Source organism: Xiphophorus hellerii, chromosome 19, assembly GCF_003331165.1.
Source record: "Xiphophorus hellerii strain 12219 chromosome 19, Xiphophorus_hellerii-4.1, whole genome shotgun sequence".
NCBI classification, from domain to species: Eukaryota; Metazoa; Chordata; class Actinopteri; order Cyprinodontiformes; family Poeciliidae; genus Xiphophorus; species Xiphophorus hellerii.
In genome coordinates, this window is record NC_045690.1 from 1,208,260 (window position 1) to 1,228,589 (window position 20,330).

The 20,330-nt window shown below is 49.3% G+C and overlaps 1 protein-coding gene across 5 annotated transcripts; it reads left to right on the top strand.

Moving 5' to 3' along the window:
• The first annotated feature begins 712 nt into the window (after positions 1-712).
• On the top strand, positions 713-20,266 carry LOC116708690 (apoptosis-stimulating of p53 protein 1-like). Of its 5 annotated transcripts, none has more exons than XM_032546633.1 (24): positions 714-1,214; positions 1,287-1,652; positions 4,972-5,119; positions 5,485-5,592; positions 5,782-5,828; positions 9,840-9,935; positions 10,408-10,464; positions 10,985-11,105; positions 11,174-11,253; positions 11,390-11,557; positions 12,239-12,379; positions 12,445-12,628; positions 12,871-12,938; positions 15,631-15,808; positions 16,942-17,160; positions 17,236-17,367; positions 17,500-17,650; positions 18,063-18,100; positions 18,178-18,503; positions 18,577-18,714; positions 18,870-19,003; positions 19,109-19,275; positions 19,351-19,550; positions 19,647-20,266. In XM_032546633.1, exons 2-24 carry the CDS (start codon positions 1,644-1,646, stop codon positions 19,686-19,688), a joined length of 2,952 nt encoding a protein of 983 aa, XP_032402524.1. In that variant the 5' UTR covers positions 714-1,214; positions 1,287-1,643; the 3' UTR covers positions 19,689-20,266. The 5 variants fall into 5 exon arrangements, with proteins under 5 accessions (XP_032402528.1, XP_032402529.1, XP_032402524.1 ...); XM_032546635.1 differs by having other exon boundaries at positions 15,634-15,808; XM_032546637.1 differs by lacking the exon at positions 12,445-12,628 and having other exon boundaries at positions 713-1,214; positions 11,174-11,272.
• The last annotated feature ends 64 nt before the right edge of the window (positions 20,267-20,330 follow it).

Sequence of the window (20,330 nt, forward strand, 5' to 3'; positions counted from 1 at the left end):
TGATCCTGTCGGGTTCTGGATCAGATGAGAAACGGTTAGCATTCAGAACCGTCCCTGAAGTGCTGCAGAACCGATTCAGCAGGTCCAGAAGGACCAGAACGTCTACAGCGGTGGTTAGGGTGAAGGCACCGTGGACTGATGTCCTACATCACTGGCTGGACTGCAGCAGAGTTACTGGACCAGAACCAGAACCAGATCTTACTGGGTTTCAGGTTCAAGCTAAATATTTAGCTAGCTAGCTAAGTTTGTTTATTTGGATTCCCATTATCCATCACTGCTCTTCCTGGAGTCAACATATAAAAAAAAACATTCATTACAGTTACACTTAGCATAATGTTAGCAACATAGCATATTGATTCATACAAGTAGAATTGTAACAGTTTATTTGTTAAATAATTAAAGAGAATTTTTTAAAAAGCTCCAACATTTCAACATGAATGAGGCAGCTGTTGATGTTAATTCAGTATTTGGAGGCGTGGCCAAAACGAACTGAACTTTCTCTCCCAACATGGATGAAACTACAGACAAGCTTCAATCTAGAACACAGGTCTCAAACTCCAGTCCTCGAGGGCCACTGTCCTGCAGTTTTTAGATGTGCCACAGGTACGAAATACTGGAATGAAATGGCTTCATTACCTCCTTGTGTAGAGAAGTTCTCCAGAGCCTTACTGACCTAATTATTCTGTTCAGCTGTGGTGCAGCAGAGGCTCATCTAAAGGTTGCAGGACGCCGGCCCTTGAAGACTGGAGTTTGAGACCCCTGATCTAGAACAACGCAGAAAATTGATGTCATTGTTCACCAAAAACAAACAAACAAAAAACCTACCGGAGATGATCCCAGTCAATGGGAGGAAAGCCACACTGAGCAGCAAGCGAGATTTTAATCGAGTGTTGTGACGTAGGAAGGATTTAGTTTGAAGCTAAACAGTTAGCTTGCTAGGTAAATCCCCCTGGATGCTGGTTGTCGCTGTGCTGGCCTCCAGTGAACACCAGAGGGCGACACAGGACTATAACCAGCTGAACTCATCCATCATCCCAGAACCAGGTCCAGAACGGTTCTGATGGGTCAGAACCAGCAGGTCACCCTGGTTGGCAGCAGCATCATCATACTGAGGGGTGATCTGATGAAGGAACGTCTCTCAGCTAACAGCGCCAACTTCTCCATGTGTTCAGCAGGATGATACACGAGCAGAACCACCCGGACCGGAACATCAGGTATTAGAACCTCGTGCTGAAAGCCGCCGCCTTTTATACCACAATAAATAAAAACAAAATAATAAATTTCAGCCGCAGCTGCTGGCTCTGCCGGCAGAGGGCGCGCTGATCAGCAGCATCGATCCGCGATCGATACTTCCCTGGGTTTCTGTAGCCTTCCTCTTGGGGAGGAAGAAGAGGCGTGTTCGGAATCCTGACCCATTTAGGCCCAGAAGGTCCTGCGGCTGCTGTGGGTTCGGAACACCGAACTGGGTCATTCCTCCGGTCAGTAAAAGCTGGAGCGGCGGTCCGGGCGGATCGAGAGGGAGCGGCTCCGGAAGGAAGGAAGGGAGGGTTCGGGTATCTGGTTCGGTTCGGGACCCAAACTGGACGCGGGAAAAGGAGTCTGGAAACGGAGAGGAAGAACTGATTCCCACCGCAGCGGCAGAAATGTTACCGGTAAGTTTCCCCTTCGGTTCCGACCGACTGACGGAAACTAACGGAAACTAACGGGAGGTAACGGAAACTAACGGGAACTAACGGGAGGTAACGGAAACTAACGGGAACTAACGGGAGGTAACGGAAACTAACGGCTGGGTAGATCCGCCGCTGCTGGAACAGAACCAGAGTCTCTGCATCTGTTAATGCAGTACTGTGGCCCCTAGGGACCCCCGGCCGTCTAGTACCAGCAGGTGTCCGGGTTCTGGGCCCCAGTGTGGCACACCGCCCAGGGTGTCTCAGTCTGTGGGCGGCACCGGCTCTTCATTTAAATAATAATATAGTTTAATGATTAAAGGAGCATTTCTTCCATCTTCATCACCACAGAATGAACTCAAATACGAGCAGAAGGGTCCAAAGTGGGTCTGGGGGCCATTTGTGGCCCCATTATGGCTGACATTTAGACCACCAGCACATAAAGCAGAAAAGCCTTTTTATCATTTTTTAGTATCGCTTTCTTCAAACTTAAATCTTCTTATTAAAAGTTGGAACGTTTTCTCACCAGCTCCACCAGTCCTCCCAGTTAAAGCTGCTTCCTGACTGGGAATGAACCCAGAGCCTTCCAGGAGTTTCCTCCAGGACTCAGGGGACGCTCTCTGCTGTCCCCGTCTCTCTGCTGTCCTCTGTTTCTGTGTTTGTCCATGGATGTTTGATTCAGAGAGATTTCTCATTGCAGATTATCTTGAATTTATCCGTGGAGCACTGATCCTCTGTGACATCACCACTGTGACATCACCACAGTGACATCACAGGGTCAGCTCCTGTCTCTGAGAGCCTGATGCCAACATGGTTCACATCCGTCCAGCTTCATGACATCCAGACTAAATTAAAACCCAACCAGAACTTTCTGCTTGCAGCTGCCGAGTCACTGAATTTAATGCTGAGTCAGTGATTGCTATGGCGATGGCAGCAGGGACGTGGGGGGCCAAGGGAGAAACTCTTTACGTTTACTGTAAGAGAGCGGCTTGACTTCCTGTTTCCTGTCTAGAGGCAGAGAGAGGAAACGTTAAAGATCCGGTTTTTAATGGCTAGAATTAGCTTTTTATGCTAACTACTGGTGAACTGCTGCGGGTCCTGATGGCATACTTGGACGTGTCCTCAGAACGTGTTCTGGGGAGCTGGCAGCAGTGCTGACGGACATCTTCAACCTGTCCCTGGCCCGCGCTGCGGTACCGACCTGCTTCAAGTCTACCTCCATCGTCCCAATCCCCAAGAATCCCAACCCAACCAGACTCAGTGACTACCGCCTGGTAGCCCTTACCCCCATCATTACCAAGTGCTTGGAGCGGCTGGTCCTAGCACACCTCAGATCCTGTCTCCCCCCCACACTGGACCCCCACCAATTAGCATACAGGCAGAACAGGAGCACAGAGGATGCAGTCTCTATAGCGCTGCACTCTGTCCTTTCTCACCTGGACAGTAAGAACACTTACGCCAGACTGTTGTTCTTAGATTTTAGTTCAGCATTCAACACTGTCATCCCATCACAACTCATTACCAAACTCACAGACCTCGGCATCAGTCCACTCATGTGTAACTGGTTGCTCGACTTCCTGACCAGTCGACCTCAACATGTCCGGCTGGACAACCACTTCTCATCCACCATCATCATAAACACCGGAGTGCCACAAGGCTGTGTGATGAGTCCCTTCCTCTACTCCCTCTTCACCTACGACTGGAGACCTGTCCATGGCTCTAACGCCATCATCAAGTTCGCAGACGACACCACGGTGATCGGCCTTATCAGAGATAATGACGAGGCCGCTTACAGGGAGGAGGTAGACCGTCTGGCTGAGTGGTGCGACAAAAACAACCTGCAGCTGAACACCGAGAAGACCAAGGAGCTTATCGTGGACTTCAGGAGGAACGCTGACCCACATCCACCCATCCACATTAAGGGGACAGTGGTGGAGCGTGTGGACACCTTTAAGTTCCTGGGAGTCCACATCTCCAAGGACCTGACTTGGACGACCAGCTGCTCCAAATTCATTAAGAAGGCGCATCAGCGCCTCTTCTTCATGAGGACCCTGAGGAAGAACCACCTGTCCTCAGAGATCCTCATGAACTTCTACCGCTGCACCATTGAGAGCATCCTCACCAACTATATTACAGCTTGGTACGGGAACTGCTCTGTCTCCGACCGGCAGGCGCTGCAGAGGGTGGTGAAAACTGCCCAGTATATTGCCGGGGCACCGCTCCCTGCCATCAAGGACATCTACAGGAAGCATTGTTTGAAAAGGGCCGGGAAAATCACGAAGGACTCCACTCACCCAGCACACACACTCTTTTCCCTCCTGCCCTCTGGGAGGCGCTACAGAAGCCTACGGACCAGAACCACCAGGCACCGGAACAGCTTCTTTCCCACAGCTGTCACGCTTTTGAACGCCTCCTGACATAAAACATAAACTATAAGGACTGTACTCCCCTATCCTCTCATACAACAATAACACATGGACTATCCTCACACACACACATCACGGACTGTTTTCTTCACACACACATACAACCTGTACATTTTATCTGCCATTATTTATCTATAATCCATTCCCTAACATTCTTGTATAATCTGTATATTCTGTATAATCTGTGCATATAGCTCCCATATTTATATTTATACACAATATCTATATCTCTTGCTATAACCCCTTATAGTCCATATAGATAGTCTTGTACATCTGTAAATAAATATTTATATCTTGTAGAGCACTTCTGGATAGATGCAAACTACATCTCGTTGCTTGTACTTGTGACAGTGCAATGACAATAAAGTTGAATTCTATTCTATTCTATGCTTTTATTTTGGTAGGTTTCTTGTGAACGTAGCTATGGTGACGAACCTCAGATCTACATGAAACATTTAATGGCAGAAAAAAGGATGCAAAGGTTTAATGAGGTTAATAACTGGGACTGAAGGTTAAATGTTTATGGATCTATGATCAGGAAACAATGAATTATTATTGGTTCCTGTTTACCTCGTTACGTTGGCGGATGATGCACTGAAAAAAGAGAACAGCCGATCCAACGTAAATATATCTCTCTAATTGGTCAGAAGTTATCAAATTAAGTTTATCCAAGTTAATTTATTGGTTTTATGAAGTTGTCAAGTTAAGCAAATGTAAATAAAGTATTTTTGACAATTAAAATTAAACTATGACTTTAAAGTATGAATACTTCTGGACCAGACAGCAGGTTGGATCCTGATTGGTTCCTGGTCTGTGATGATGATTTTTATTATCTGTTACTGATCAGCCAATCAGACCTTGTGTTTCCATGGTTACAGCTGATCCTGACGGTTTACCTCAACGACACCCAGCAGATGCTAACCGAGGTCCCTGTTACCACGGCAACCAGAGTGACAGACGTGGTGGAATTCTGCAAGGAGGCAGGCGAGTCCGAGTGCCACCTCGCCGAGGTCTGGAATGGACACGGTGAGTGGAACCGGGCCAGAACCGGGTCGGAACCAGGACCGGTCCAGAGCTTCAGGCACATGGCGGTCTGTGGGACGTTCCTCTGTTTGCGCTTGGATCAGGGGTCCAGGTCCAGGTTCAGGTTCAGGTTCTGGTTCTGGTTCTGCTGCAAATGTTTTGTAACTTTTCAGCAGCCATATTTCTGTCAATAACTTGAATATTAATAAAACTGGAAATTATGTCACTGATAACAGAAAAATATAGTTATATGTGAAATAATCTTCCAGTTTATTTAGCCTGATCGGGTCCATCAGAACCACATCAGAACCTCAGAGCGTGGATCAGTCTGCTGCCTCCAGGAAGTGACGCCATCTTGTCTTCCTCAGAGCGTCCGCTCCCTCAGGAGCTGCTGCTGCTGGATCTGCTGAACGCCTGGGGGGCCCAGAGGCCCGAGGTCCGCTACTACCTCAGACACCGCCCCCTGTGGCCACCAGGTAGAACTGCAACACCAAACTCACCTGGTAGAAAACTGCAGGTTGAGGTTTTATAGTGAGTTTTGGAAACAGCAGCCCATTCTGGGGCCGCGTGGTCGGGTCGGCACCAGGGTCAGTACTATCAGGTCACATGACTCATCAGGCCCTCGTCCTTTGAGTGTGAATGACATTTTGTTGTTTGTTCTGCAGGAAGCCCGCCGGCCTCGGATCAGAACCGGACCTCAGAGAGCGATGAGGTAAGTGGGCCGTGTTCTCCGCTCCAGAACCAGCAGCTTAAAGTCTGTCCACCAACAACCAGAACGCTGCAAACACAACAGAACCTCTTGATGGTTCTGGATCTGTTTGCTCTGACATCAGCCTGCAGCTCCATTAGAACCCAGCAGGCTGCACCAGAACCAGAACCATCCCAGAACCAGAACTTGTGCAGGTAGAGCCAGAGGGATGATCAGAACCCGATCGTCATGACGGTTTATGTGGACTAGTTAAAGTAAAGCTGTGAGTGAAGGAACCTGCTTTAGTTCTAGAGTTGAATCGGACTCGGTCAGAACCGGTAGAGTCTGGACTGAAGGCGGATCAGAACCTAAAAATAAGTGTGTGAGACAGTCATACGTGTGTGTGTGTGTGTGTGTGTGTAATCCTGGATTAGTGACGGTCATCATTATACGGCTCCGGCACTAAGTGGTTGTGATCAAACCGGGTCTGGACTGGACCGGACCGGACTGGACTGCTGAGGACGGTCTGGTCTCTGAGTCACTCAGTAGAAACAGCCAGCTCCTCTTCCTCCTGTTCCTCCTCTTCCTCCCCCATGTTGAACCTCGGCTGCTGCAGTGACCCGGTTCTGATCCGGTCGGGTCGGTCAGTGAAGGCAGGATTATCCTGGACCATGACATAACCGGGCTAAGAGGATTGTCTGAAAGCTCCTCCTCTTCCTCCTCTTCCTCTCACCTTCCAGAGTCTCCGTCTCCCCAGGTACCAGAACCGAGTGTCAGCAGCAGAACCGGGCCGCTGCAGGTGAGTTCTGATGGTTTATTAGTTGAACAGAACCTGCATCCTGGAATGGAGAAATTTTGACCTTTGACCTGTAGCCTGAGATCAGGTCAGGACGGGGACAGGTCTGTTGGACATGCAAGACATCCGTCTCCATGGCGACGCCATGAGACGCAGCGGCTGTGTGTTTAATGGGATGTTGTAGCTTTAAGAAGACGCCTGCAGCTTTAAATGACATCAGGTGTGAGGGGGCGGGGCCTCACAGGAAGCAGGAGGATGATGTCAGTGTCCGACCCGACCCGCACCAGAACCAGGCCAGCCTGGGCTCAGCAGAACCAGAACCAGACTTTTTATCAACAAAGCAGATTAGCAGTTAGCAGCTAGTGGTTAGCGGCTAGTGGTTAGCAGTTAGCGGTGAGTGCAGCGGTTAAATGTATTTACATAAAAATGAAAAAGAACTGTTCAGACCAAAAAATTCAGTTCATCTGTAACAACAACCAGATTATTCTGGACCCAGAACCGGGCTAAACTGTTGATCCGGTCCAGATTCCAGTTCCGATCCGGTCCAGAGTATCCTCCACCATTTCTCTGTCAGTTTTTCTGATCTAACCACATCCTGGACCAGCAGAACGAGGGACCGGCTCGTCTGTCCTGCAGCGTGACGCAGCCGGCGGGACGCTCCCTCTGCTCTTCGCTCTGCCAGCATCATCTTCCTCTTCAGGCACATCTGGAGGGGGCGGGGCCAAGCCGGCTCTGCTGCAGTAGAGAGAGAGAGGAGCCGGGCGAGAGACGGCGGAGGGGGGGCGGGGGGGGGGGGGTGTCGCAGCAAAGAGCTGCAGCAGGACGAGGAGAGAAACAGAACATGCTGGTTCTGACCCGGTTCCCACAACAGAACTCGTCAAGAAGAGTGTATCTGAGGTAGACCTGAGCTCGACACCAGACAAAGTCCTGGTCTGGTCCGGTTTCCCCTGCCGGACCGGACCGGCCGGGACCATGGAGTGGAACGAAGTGGACCTGGTGCAGGAGTTCACGGTGGAAGGACAATGCAGCAAGATCAAAGTCCGTTCCTGCAGGATCACCTGGGACAGCCTGCAGGTACCGCAGCTGGGCTGGGCCGGGCCGGGCCGGGCCGGCGGAACCAGCAGGGTTCTGCTGAACATCACAACACATCGACTACACCGGCCCAACTTCTACTGGCTCCACCAAGACGAGGAGCTCAGCAGAACCAGACAGGGTTCTGGAGGGCTCTGGACATTCTAGAGGTTCTGGAGGGTTCTGGAGGGTTCTGGAGGTTCTAGAGGTTCTGAAGGGTTCTGGAGATTCTAGAGGTTCTGGATATTCTAAAGGTTGTGGAGGTTCTGGAGGTTCTGGAGATTCTAGAGGTTCTGAAGGGTTCTGGAGATTCTAGAGGTTCTGGATATTCTAAAGGTTGTGGAGGTTCTGAAGGGTTCTGGAGGTTCTAGAGCAGGGCTGCTCAATACGTGGATCGCAGAAGGTTCTGAGTCGATCTCGGCAGCAGGTGACAAACTGAACGGCGCCAAGAGGCTGAGACCAGAACTTCCTCTTCTGACGCGCTTATCAAAATATTCACTAAGATCCTAAACGTTTGTAGCTTCATTAAAGAATAATCATTTTTTTAAAATCAACAAAACGTGTTAAAATTAATCATCTCAGTAATTATTGTTTCAACAAGGTGTTGCACAATTCAGTGCCTTTTGGTTCAATAAAAAAATAAAAAATAAAAAAAAAGCGACTCAGAGACCAACTGACAGCAGAGCAGGAGTTTAAATCGGCTGATCAACCGTCGCTGTGTTCAGGGAGCGATTATTAATAATCCAGAAATAAATATCAAGCCTGGAAACTTGATATCGTAACAAACTGAATGTTATGTTTTTAACGTAATCTTTGCTCGTCTTGGTTGCCACGGTAACAGGTGTGCATAAACTACAGAGAGAGAGAGAGTAAAAAGGTAGGAGTGGTTTTGAGTTGATCACCTGTTCAGGTTATTTTACCTTTGTTTCCCTTTGCTGTGGCTCATTACAGCCGCTGTAGTTTCTAAACGTTGGACTAATTACCTCGTTCGTTTGTGAGTTTACGTCATTCACAACAAACATCAAATAGAACAAATATATTTCATAAAATTTTAACAAACAAATGGCTTCTACCGCGGTAATTATGTGAAATTAAATGAATTATATCCCAACTTCAGAAGATTTGCCTTTACCTTTACAGAGCTCTTTGGTTCCTCCTATCAGTCTGTAGCTTCTCATATTGAGGTCAAAGTTCAGATCTACCATAACTGACTGACACCTGCTGGCCTCAGGTTTGCAACCAGCTTGTGACTGAGAAACCAGTAACCTGCTCCCAGTGACAGAGTCTCACTGAGGAAGAAACTGCATCAGGTTTTCTATCACTTTAATATTTCTGCTATAACTGATGGATATATAAAATAAGTCAATAGAGTTTAATTTACAATTTTTATGTCTTCGTGTCATGAGGTAGATCTCAGCCGGCTGGTGAGAGAAAAAGTAGATCTTGGTCTCATAAAGTTTGGGTCCCCCTGTTCTGGTTCTAGAGGTTCTGAAGGTTCTGGAGGGTTCTGGAGATTATAGAAGTTCTGGTGTTTCTAACCACTAATGTGCTAAACAAAAATCTTCATGACGTTCATGAAGATGGGAAACATCTTGAGGCAAAAAATGTTTTAAGAGGCTCAAATATGTCGGCCATCTTGAAAAATGGCCTTCATCAAAAAATTGTAGTGACTGATGGGGAAATATGAAAAACATCAGAGCTGAGGGGTTAGCATGCCTATGCTTTACCACTAGAGGGAAGTAAAGAGTAGCTCCTCTGGCTAACCGCTAACAGATCTGAGCCGGTTGAAGCTGTAGCAGGAAGGTGAAGTTCAATGGCCAGGTGCTTCACCTGCAGAACCTTTAACCTGTTCATGCTGCCATCGCATGCTGGCCAAAGCGACTGTTTTCATCAGTGCTACTGCTCCCATGAACACCAAGGAATCACTACGGTAACCAGTGACTCAGCATATTTAGAGCCAACTTGTTCTGCAGTTACTGCAGAAAGCCTTCACTTTTAATGATCAGACAGGAAAAGTTTTCCCAAACCAAACCTTCTTCTGCTCTGGAGACACTGTTACCATGCCCTTTACTGTGTGTGTGTGTGTGTTACCATGCCCTTTACTGTGTGTGTGTGTGTGTTACCATGCCCTTTACTGTGTGTGTGTGTGTGTGTGTGTGTGTGTGCAGGTCCCGCAGGTGGAGCTGACCCTATCTGAGCTCCAGGAAATGGCCACCAGGCAGCAGCAGCAGATCGAGGCGCAGCAGCAGATGCTGATGGCAAAGGTAACAGCAGCAGCAGCGAGTGCCAACAGCTCCTCCGGTTTTTGTGGAAATTTACGCAAAATCAAAAGATTCCTGCCATTTTTTTTATGTATAGCTGTGATTTTTTTTTAATTTTATGAATTTTCTGAATAAATGTTGAAGATCATCAGCTTGAAGTGATGCTACCTCCCACCTGCAGGTGTCAGTATCTGGCCTGTCCATGTGGCGAGTTACAGAAATCAAGTTATTTAACTTCTATAGAGAAATAAAAATGTTTCTCTTCTGTGTGCAGATTGTTGGAGTTTAATGTGGAAAAGTTTGATCAGAAATTTGTTTTTATTTTGACTTATCTAAAATAAAAACATAGTGAGATTTAATATCCTGGACAGACTTACAGTAAATACTGTTCAGTGTAGTGTTCTGGAGCTCTGAGGAACCAGAACCAGAACCACAACCGGACCAGCAGTACCTTCATGACTCTCCTCTGTTTCAGGAGCAACGGCTGCGGTTCCTTCAGCAGGGCAGCAGAACCAACACAGGACACTCACAGGTAGGCCCACATGTTCCCCCAGATGTTCCCCCAGATGTTTCCCCACATGTTCCCCCAGATGTTTCCCCACATGTTCCCCCAGATGTTTCCCCACATGTTCCCCCAGATGTTTTCCCACATGTTCCCCCAGATGTTTTCCCACATGTTCCCCCACATGTTCCCCCAGATGTTTTCCCACATGTTCCCCCAGATGTTTCCCCACATGTCCCCCCACATGTTCCCCCAGATGTTCCCCCACATGTTCCCCCAGATGTTCCCCCACATGTTCCCCCAGATGTTCCCCCACATGTCCCCCCAGATGTTTTCCCACATGTTCCCCCAGATGTTTCCCCACATGTCCCCCCACATGTTCCCCCAGATGTTCCCCCACATGTTCCCCCAGATGTTCCCCCACATGTCCCCCCACATGTTCCCCCAGATGTTCCCCCACATGTCCCCCCAGATGTTCCCCCAGATGTTTCCCCACATGTTCCCCCAGATGTTCCCCCACATGTTCCTCCAGCTCTTTGTCTCTCTGCAGGCGGAGGCGGAGCAGCTGCAGCGCCTCAAGGAGCGGGTGGAGAGCCAGGAGGCGAAGCTGAAGAAGATCCGCGCCATGAGAGGCCAGGTGGATTACAGCAGGCTGATCAACGGGAACCTCAGTAAGACAAACAGCAACGATCATCAGCCAGCCGATCGTCACTCTGAGCTCTACTGCTTCTGTCTGCAGCCGCAGAGATCCACCATGTGAGCAGCTTGTTCCAAGAGAAGCAGGACGAGCTGCAGGCCGCCGTCAGCAGGGTGGAGCAGGTAGGGGGCGCTGCAGCAGGTGGGGGCGCTGTAACAGCATGAATTTGTTCCTATTAGAATCAAGCAGCTGCTGCTTTGATGTGTTTTAGCCTTTTCTTGCTCTTCATCGTCCTCTCGTCTTCCTCCTGGTGTTCAGCTGACCCAGCAGTTGGAGGACCTGAGGAGGGGCCGGCTCCAGCTGCAGAGCGACGCCCAGAGGCTGGCGGACACCTCTGGGTCCCCAGTGGGACCCGGCGCCCAGAAGGGCTCCTTGTTATCCGGCTCTGCTGGCGTGGAGCTGAGGAAGCTCTACCAGGAGCTGCAGGTGAGCCCAGGTTCTGATGGGTACTAGGAGCCAGTAGGAGGCGCTGCTGGATTAAATCTGTCTAAAATGAATAAACAAGCGACACCTGGTGTAGCCAGACAGAAAGGAGTCGCGATGGTTCTTCAGAATAAAATACAGTTGAACATTTCATCCATCCATTTTCTTTCCACCCTTGTCCCCAGTGGGGTCAGGAGGAGCTGCTGCCTCTCCAGCTAATGTTTGGGGTGAGGGGCGGGGTCACCTGTCGGGGCGAAGGGCGGGGTCACCTGGACAGGTCGCCAGTCTGTCGCAGGGCAACACAGAGACAGACAGAACAAACAACCACACACACACACACACACCTAGGGAGAATTCAGAGAGACCTGACAGTCATGTTTTTGGACTGTGGGAGGAAGCCGGAGAGAACCCACCATGCACAGGGAGAAAGACCCGGGAATCGAACTCAAGACTTTCTTGCTGCAAGACAACAGTGCTGTAATGTACAACTGCGCCACCATGCAGCCAGTTGTACATTTCATGATACTGAAATGTGTTTCAAACTGTGATGATGGTTAGCGCAGGTCGGGGTTATGAGCTTTACGTTGTTTTAACAAATATTGACATCGATTGAAGACTATTGGCCTTAATTTTGTCACTCATGTAGAGGAACTGGTAATGGTACTGGTACCGGCTGTGTTTCAGGCCCGGAATCGTCAGAACCTGGAGCAGAGCGGCAGGCTGGCCCAGAACCAGGAGCTGCTGTCCAAGCGGACGGGTCAGGTGGCGGCCATGGACCGCCGGATCGGAGAGCTGAGGGACCGTCTCCACAGGAAGAAAGCAGAGGTACCGATCTCGTCTCGCACCGCTTCCTGTCTCGCCGTCCTCTCTGACGCCTGTCTCCACTCCAGCTGAGCCAGAATGAGGGCCAGTCCTCCCCCCGGACGATCCCGCAACCCGGCGCTGCCGTCTCCGGCCGAGTGGCGGCCGTCTGCCCGTACGTCCAGACGCCGGCTGATGGGAGGCGCGACCCAGGACGCCCGGCGGACCCTCCGCCCAAAGCTGCACCGCTCAGCCATGTCCGCTCCCTATCAGGTCCTAGTGTCTTCACGGTGGACATGGACTCACCTCTAGACGGGTCGTCTTCACGATGACTGTCCCTCTGTGTCTCCTGTCTCATCTTTCTGTCCCCTCATCTGTCCTGGTGCTACCTTCTGTTGGGACTCCTGGTCTGCCTGTCTCTGGTTGATCCTGGTCGTCCCTGGTTGACTCTGGTTATCCCTATTGAATTTCCACTCTTCCTTAACGTTGTTCTGTTTCTTCTGTTTCCTGTTCAGTCAGCGACGCTCCGTGGCCCAACATCAGCCAGACTGGACCCGACTGGAGGACCTGCAGTCCAGAATCGGTACCGTTTGTTCTTCTGACCCAGACTTGTTCCCTCTGTCTGACTGGAAACCAGACCAGACTAGGGCTGTTGTAAACGAATATTTTAGTAATCGAGTAATCTATCGATTATTCTTACGATTAATCGAGTAATCGGATAAAAAAAATTTATAAAATAAACTATTGGCAAATCTGCAATAACACCAGTTAGTCCAGATCAGTCCAATATCTCCTTTTTGAGCATCCCTAACAGTTAAATGTTTGTAGTTTAGAAAGTTTACTTGTAACAGTAGTTTGCTTTAACCTGAAGAAAAGTTATACTAAGATATTAAATTATATTCAAATAATAAAGTGGCAGGCTCACAAATATGCTTATAAAAATGTCTATACTCCAGCTTTTAGTTTATGTATTTATCTTCAGTGAGTAATACACATATACGTAAAAGAACTAAGTAAACAACTCATTTAACTCTAACATTTTATTGATAATAATGCAATAACATTAAACCTCCAGTAAAGTTTCAAATCAGTAGTACAGCAAATCTCTTGCTTTTTTGTTCTAAAGTTCAAACAGAAAAGATAAATAAAGAAAATACTTGATTTAAAAATAAAACAAGTTTAGACAAAATAGTAAATACTGCATTTTATACAATAAAATCTAAGTCTAAGGTGCAACAAATTCCTTGCTTTTTTCAGTGCTAACACAAAAGAGTAAAAAAATATTCATTAGCTTTAAATAGAAAAGTTAAGGCAAACCAGAGAATACTGCCTTTTATACATTCAAATGATAAGTTTCAAATCTGAGGTAGAATATTTAAAATGCTGTTTGTGAACTCAGCTGCTTGAACAACCGAACATCCTGGAACCCTTTGAACAAAGCTGTCCAACGTATGACTCTTCAGTTCACTGAAAAGAAGCACAATGTAATGATTATTTGTTTATTCCTTGTTATGAATTAAATATATTTCAAGTGCACTAATTTGGATATTATAACATTTAATATTATTAAGTTGGAATCTGCACTGACAGCTCATCTGCCATGATAGCAGCTTTAGTTTCAGTTTTATTTTATTTATGGATTTAAGGCTTTCATTTATGTGTGAGTTTTGAGGATGCTTTAATTAAAAGCATTATTTTTAACCATCACAGAAAAATCTAAATGCAGTGAAATGTTTTTTTATGTATTGGAAAACAGAATGTAATCTATATGTTAGGAAAAAAATAAACTTACTCAAAATGTAAAGGTTTGAGTTTGTACAGAGTTCTGCAGCCTTAACTAGTCATGATAAAATGCAAAAATGTTGCTATTTTTATTAAAACGATGCTATTATTTATTCTTGATTGCTTAGGTATAAACAAATATAGAATTACTACAAAAAATATTAATCAAAAATTTCTAATTCATACATAACAGTAGCGAGAAGAAAAGACTGACTTTTCAGGATGGAAAGACACCAATAAATAAATGCTTTTCAGCTTATGCCTGTAATCTGTTGCTGCGTATTTTATTAACAAACTTACATTAAGTCCTGCATAATTTCTCTCAGTTCCACCCTAACATACAATTTACACTACACCCGGTTAAGTAACCGCTATGTTTAGATGTAACGTTAGCAAAATAATGTGCCTCAATTTACATCTATAACATGGCAGATTATCACACAACGTAGTTAGCAAAGAGAACATAAACGTTACCTGTTGGCAACCGTGTACGAGTTGGATGCATGTAGCGGGTGTTTTCTCTTCAGATGCTGCAACATTGATGTCGTGCTGTTGTGGTACGCCAATTCTGCTTTGCAGTGGATGCATTGCGCTGTGTTGTCCTTTCTGTTTAGCCTAAAATGTTCCCAAACTTTTGACATTTTTTGTCGCTTTCGGGGTTCTCCTTCTGAGCATTCTCCGGTTCCCTCCATAGCTACAAACTTAGCACATGTGCTCCAGGCGCTAACGGAAGTGGTAGCGTTGTGCAACACAAAAACCGTCCGGCTAGACCAGTGCGCTGCGTATTTAACAGCATTGCTTATTACAATACAATAAATTTAGCGAAGCTTCGAGGCAGATAAATTTCCTCGAGGATTTTTTGTAATCGAGTTACTCGATGAATCGTTTCAGCCCTAGACCAGACACACCTGTTTCAGTTCCCTAAGCATTAGGAGAGCACTGTACCTCTAAACCCCGCCCCACTGGTGATGTCATGGCTTTGTCAGCTTCTGATAGGTTAATTCTCACTCTGCTTCATCGAGGAAGAAGCCGTTCCTCCAGATGTCCAGAGGGACGAAACCTTCGTCACGTCCTGTCTCCTGGACGCTAGGAAGCCTGGCACCTCCATCCCTATTGTAACACACGGTGGTGGTGGCAGCATCATGCTGTGTTGCTAGACAGTCGGGTCCAAATGGGTTTTCTGGTTGGCAGAACTGGAAGGTTCTGTGAGGCAGGACGGCTACAGTCCTGACCCGATTCCAGTGGTTCTGTGAGGAAGAATGGACTCAATCCTGGTGCTAAAGGTTAAAGGTCAACTTTCATGAAATGGTTGAAAAGTTCTGATGATCCAGAACTTTTCTGGATCCAGAACCAGCTTGGTGAACTGGACCTTAACCAGGAAGTTCAGTCCGGTTTCATGTCAGACAGGGAGTATGTAAACATCTGGTCTCAGCTGGTTGATGCATGTAGTAGTTGCTATGGAGATGCAGTGAGTCGGGTTCTGGTCCTCCCAGCAGCTGCGACCATCCGGCTACGGGACGTACCCCAGCGCCGCCCATCAGGCCACCGCCCATCACTGCAGCTCCCTGCCGCGCTCGGCGCCCGGGACGCTGGGCTGGCCCCGCCCCCCCGCCGCCGCCGCCGGCTCCTCCTCGTCTTCATCGCCGCAGCACGTCCCCAACCAGAACCCAGGTACCGCCCAGAGACGCAGACGGGAAATACTTTGAAATACTAGATTTCTCATATCTACACTTATGGTCTATGAATAATAATATTTCAGGATGTAATTGTGATTGTTGGTTTCTACTAAATATTTGCATGTTTTCATTGTTTTCTATGGATTTCAGAAAATATAAAATTACAATGAAAAATTAACAACAAACAAAATATGAGAAAAACAAATATGTTAAGAAGTTTCTCCTGTAGAGGTCTGTGTTGCAGTGGTTACAAAGGAAGCCTCTGACTGAAGAAGAGGATTCTTAGGGTTCTATTGCAGAACCCTGGTTCTGATGGGAGGAGAGATTTTACTCTCTGGTACCTGCCCAGTCTGTTTAGCTAACAGCTAGCATCTAGCTAACAGCTGGTGTCTAGCTAACTGCTAACCGTTTATCTAACAACTGTACTTTCATTGAGAGAAAGCATTTGCCCAGCAACTAACGTTTAGCTGAGAGCTAGTATCCATCCATCCATCCATCCATCCATCCATCCATTTTCTTCCACTCATCCGGGGGTTAGGGTTAGGGGGGCCACTGTTCCAGTTCCTCCAGGGGAATCCCAAGGCGTTCCCAGACCAGCAGAGGAACATCGTCCCTCCAGTGTGTCCTGGGTCTTCCCCTCCTCCTGGTGGGACCTGAACTACTCACCCATTTCGGCCGCTTGTATCCGCGATCTCGTTCTTTCGGTCATGACCCAAAGCTCATGACCATAGATGAGGGTGGGAACGTAGATCGACCGGTAAATCGAGAGCTTCGTTTTTGGCTCAGCTCTCTCTTCACCACGACGGTACAGCTCTGGCTTGACTGGAGACGCTGCACCAATCCGCCTGTCGATCTCCCGCTCCCTTCTTCTCCCATTCGTGAACAAGATCCCGAGATACTTGAACTCCTCCACTTGGGGCAGGACACCCCCCCCCCCGACCTGGAGAAGGCGCTCTACCCTTTTCCGGCTCAAGACCGTGGCCTTGGATTTGGAGGCACTGATCCTCACTTAGTATTTCACTAAAAGTTAGCATTTGGCTAACAGACAGTGCTTGGATAACAGGCACTGTTTAGCTAACAGCTAGCTAGTCGTGATGTATTGGCAGCTGGTTCTGGTTCTGTGTCCAGGTTCTGTGCTGTCCTCCCCGCTGTCCCTCCAGTCGGAGCGGACCGACCCCCCTCCTGCGGTGGCGGTGCGTCCCTACGTCCCGGAGCAGCCGTCCAGGCCGCAGTCCCCCAGGAAGGGCCCCGCCACCATGAACAGCAGCTCCATCTACAGCATGTACCTGCATCAGCCTCAGGCCAAGAACCCGGGCCCTCTTGGGAACCGGGCCGCCGTCAGGGCAGGTCAGAATCGCCTCGGCGAGGCCGCAGGTCCAATAGGGCTGACCACCCGTCCCACTGTCTGCTCTGTCTCCACAGTCTACGGGAAGCCCGTGGTCCCGTCCCCGTCCCCCGTCCCGCAGGACGAAGCCAGAGACGGCACGGTCCTTCCTCCGCCCGGCGTGGACGGCTTCCCTCGTCCCCTCAGTCCCACCAAGCTGACGCCGGTTGGTGGGTTCCCCACTCACACAGGACCTAATGGTTGCCATGGTGATAGGCCCGGTCAGAATGACTGGCGGTTCTGTTGGTTAACTGGGCCTTTATCAGGAAACCAGAGCTTATTCTGGTCTGCTGTCTCCTCAGCCCACTCGCAGCTGCGGTACCAGAACGACGCCGACCTGGAGGTTCTGCGACGCCGTCTCAGCAACGCTCCACGGCCCCTGAAGAAGCGGAGCTCCATCACCGAACCTGAGGGCCCCCAAGGGCCCAACATCCAGAAGCTGCTGTATCAGCGGTAAGTTCAGCGTCTCGGTGGAAACTGTCATCCAGCGGTGGCCCCACGTCAGCTAATGTGTAATAGAGGAGCTAATTGTTAGCTTAGCGTTAATTTACTCGGCTGTTTTGACATCTGTGCCGAAGTTAGGATTAGAATTCTTCACAGAATATTTAACTTCTACTAAATAACGTGCTCGTATAATGCTGCGGCGTTAGCGGAGCTAGGGTTGCAGAGCTAGCGTTAGCAGAGGTACTTTTGACAGAGCTACTTTTGACAGAGGTAGCGTTAGCAGAGCTAGCATTAGTAGAGGTACTTCTGACAGAGCTACTTTTGACAGAGCTAGCGTTAGCGTCTCCAGCATGCGTTGTCCACCTCTGGAATTGGTCCACCTGCTGCAGATCGGGGCTGATGAAGGTGTTTTGTGGTGCAGGTTCAACACGCTGGCTGGAGGCATGGAGGGCGGTTCTGGTAGGACTCGGTTGAGGTTCTGTTGATGTTTCCGGACTTGGTCGTTCCAGGGGCTCAGTCGTTCTCCTCTGTTCCAGCGAACCCTTTCTACCAGCCGGACGGGCTCCTTGGAGACGTGGACGGCGTCCATTCAGCCAACGGGAGCATGGACCAGGGAGACAAGGTCGCGCCCAGAGAGGTCAAAGGTCAGGACCTGAGCTCAGAGTCCTGCCGTTCCTCTCCATCCTCTGTTACTTTGGAAACACCCAAAGAGACAGAAAGCACCACCAACCTGCCTCCCTCAACACAACCTGGCTCGCCTCCAGAACCAGAGAGGTCCGAGGTCCAGAACCAGAACCAGGGAGGTGCTGGCTCCGCCCACGGCTCACCTCCAGCACCCACTGCTCTCCCTTCAGGACCAAAGGTCCATATTGACCCAGACTCCCTCAAGTGCTGCCACCTTGTTACCATGGTCACCAGGTTGCTTGTGTCCGCAGGCGAAGCGGACCAACCTGAAGAAGCCGTCGTCGGAGCGAACGGGTCACGGCCTGAGGGTCAAGTTCAACCCCCTGGCTCTGCTGCTGGACGCCTCGCTGGAGGGAGAGTTCGACCTGGTCCAGAGGGTCATCTACGAGGTACCGCCTGTTTCCACCCAGAGGTTCCTCTGGTTCCGGTCCAAACAATTTGCAGGGACTCAAAGGTTTCTTGTTGTTGGAACCACAGAGGCTTCAGGTCTTCTTGCAGGCTGTCCTGACCTCTGACCTTTGACCCTAGTCTCTGGCTCTTGCAGGTGGAGAACCCCAGCATGCCCAACGACGAAGGCATCACTCCTCTTCACAACGCCGTGTGTGCCGGTCATCACCACATCGTCAAGTTTCTGTTGGACTTTGGAGTGAACGTGAACGCGGCCGACAGCGACGGATGGTCAGTTCCTCCTCTGTTCTCCGGACCGCCATCTTGGGGTCATCACATTGTCTCTAGGAGCTGTTAGGGGTCATCAGGGGTCATCTCATGGTCTCTTCCTGTCAGGACTCCGCTGCACTGCGCCGCTTCCTGCAACAGCGTCCACCTCTGTAAGATGCTGGTGGAGTCAGGCGCCGCCATCTTTGCCACCACCATCAGCGACGTGGAGACGGCGGCCGACAAGTGTGAGGAGATGGAGGAGGGCTACAGCCAGTGCTCCCAGTTCCTCTATGGTGGGTGGAGCCGGAGACGTCCAGGTACCGGCGCCGTGCCCGGACTCACCTGTCCTTCCGCTTTGTCCTCCGCAGGCGTCCAGGAGAAGCTGGGCGTCATGAACAAGGGGGCGGCGTACGCGCTGTGGGACTACGTCGCGCGGCGGGACGACGAGCTGTCCTTCTGCGAGGGCGACGCCATCACCGTGCTGCGTCGCCATGACGACACCGAGACGGACTGGTGGTGGGCCAGGCTGGACGACCGCGAGGGATATGTGGCGAGGAACCTGCTGGGGGTGAGACAGCCTTCCCCACTGATGATGAGTCAGAGGTCGGAGTATCTCCTGGCTTTCTCAGGATCATCTTGTAGTGACGTGTTGACCTCTCTGCAGCTGTACCCACGGATCAAACCCAGACAGAGGTCGCTGGCCTGAAGCCCGGCTCCATGAGGAAGAGGAGGGGTGTAGGGTTGGTTCTGAGAGGAAGCAGCAAAGCACATGTTGACCTTCAGCAGCTGAAGGACGGAAACATCTGCCCGCTAATGGCTCTTCCTCTCGGACGGCTCTTGACCTCTGAGGTCCTGGTGGGTCAGAGGAAGCGATGAAGGGCAGAGGAAGATGACCCAGTGTGTGTCAGGTCGGTTGGCCTCTGACCTTTGGGCTGCAGATGGATCAGAATCAGAGGAAGGAAACAGGAAGTGAAGACGACAATTTAATGAAGCGGTCCTTGTCTCCAAAGTTCCCCTGAACTCCAACTGTTCATAAGAGGTTCCGGGTCACATTCAGACTGGGTCAGAACATTGGGTCCGAGTCGTTCTGGGCTTTAGAATATTCTCTGCTGCTTGTTTTCATGCTTTATTCTCCTTAATGTTGCTTTATTTAGCCAAGCTTTGCTTTTCTCATTAGAATCAGTGCAGTCACTGTGGAGACTCTGCTGCCATCTAGTGGACAGTTTTATGTGTGTGTTGGATCAGCGGCTCCACCTGCTGGACTGGATGTGCCTGAATTTTATGTCCACGTTAATATTTTTATTTCACAAGCATTTTGTTTCCAGACGCTCCTTTATGACCAGTTGAG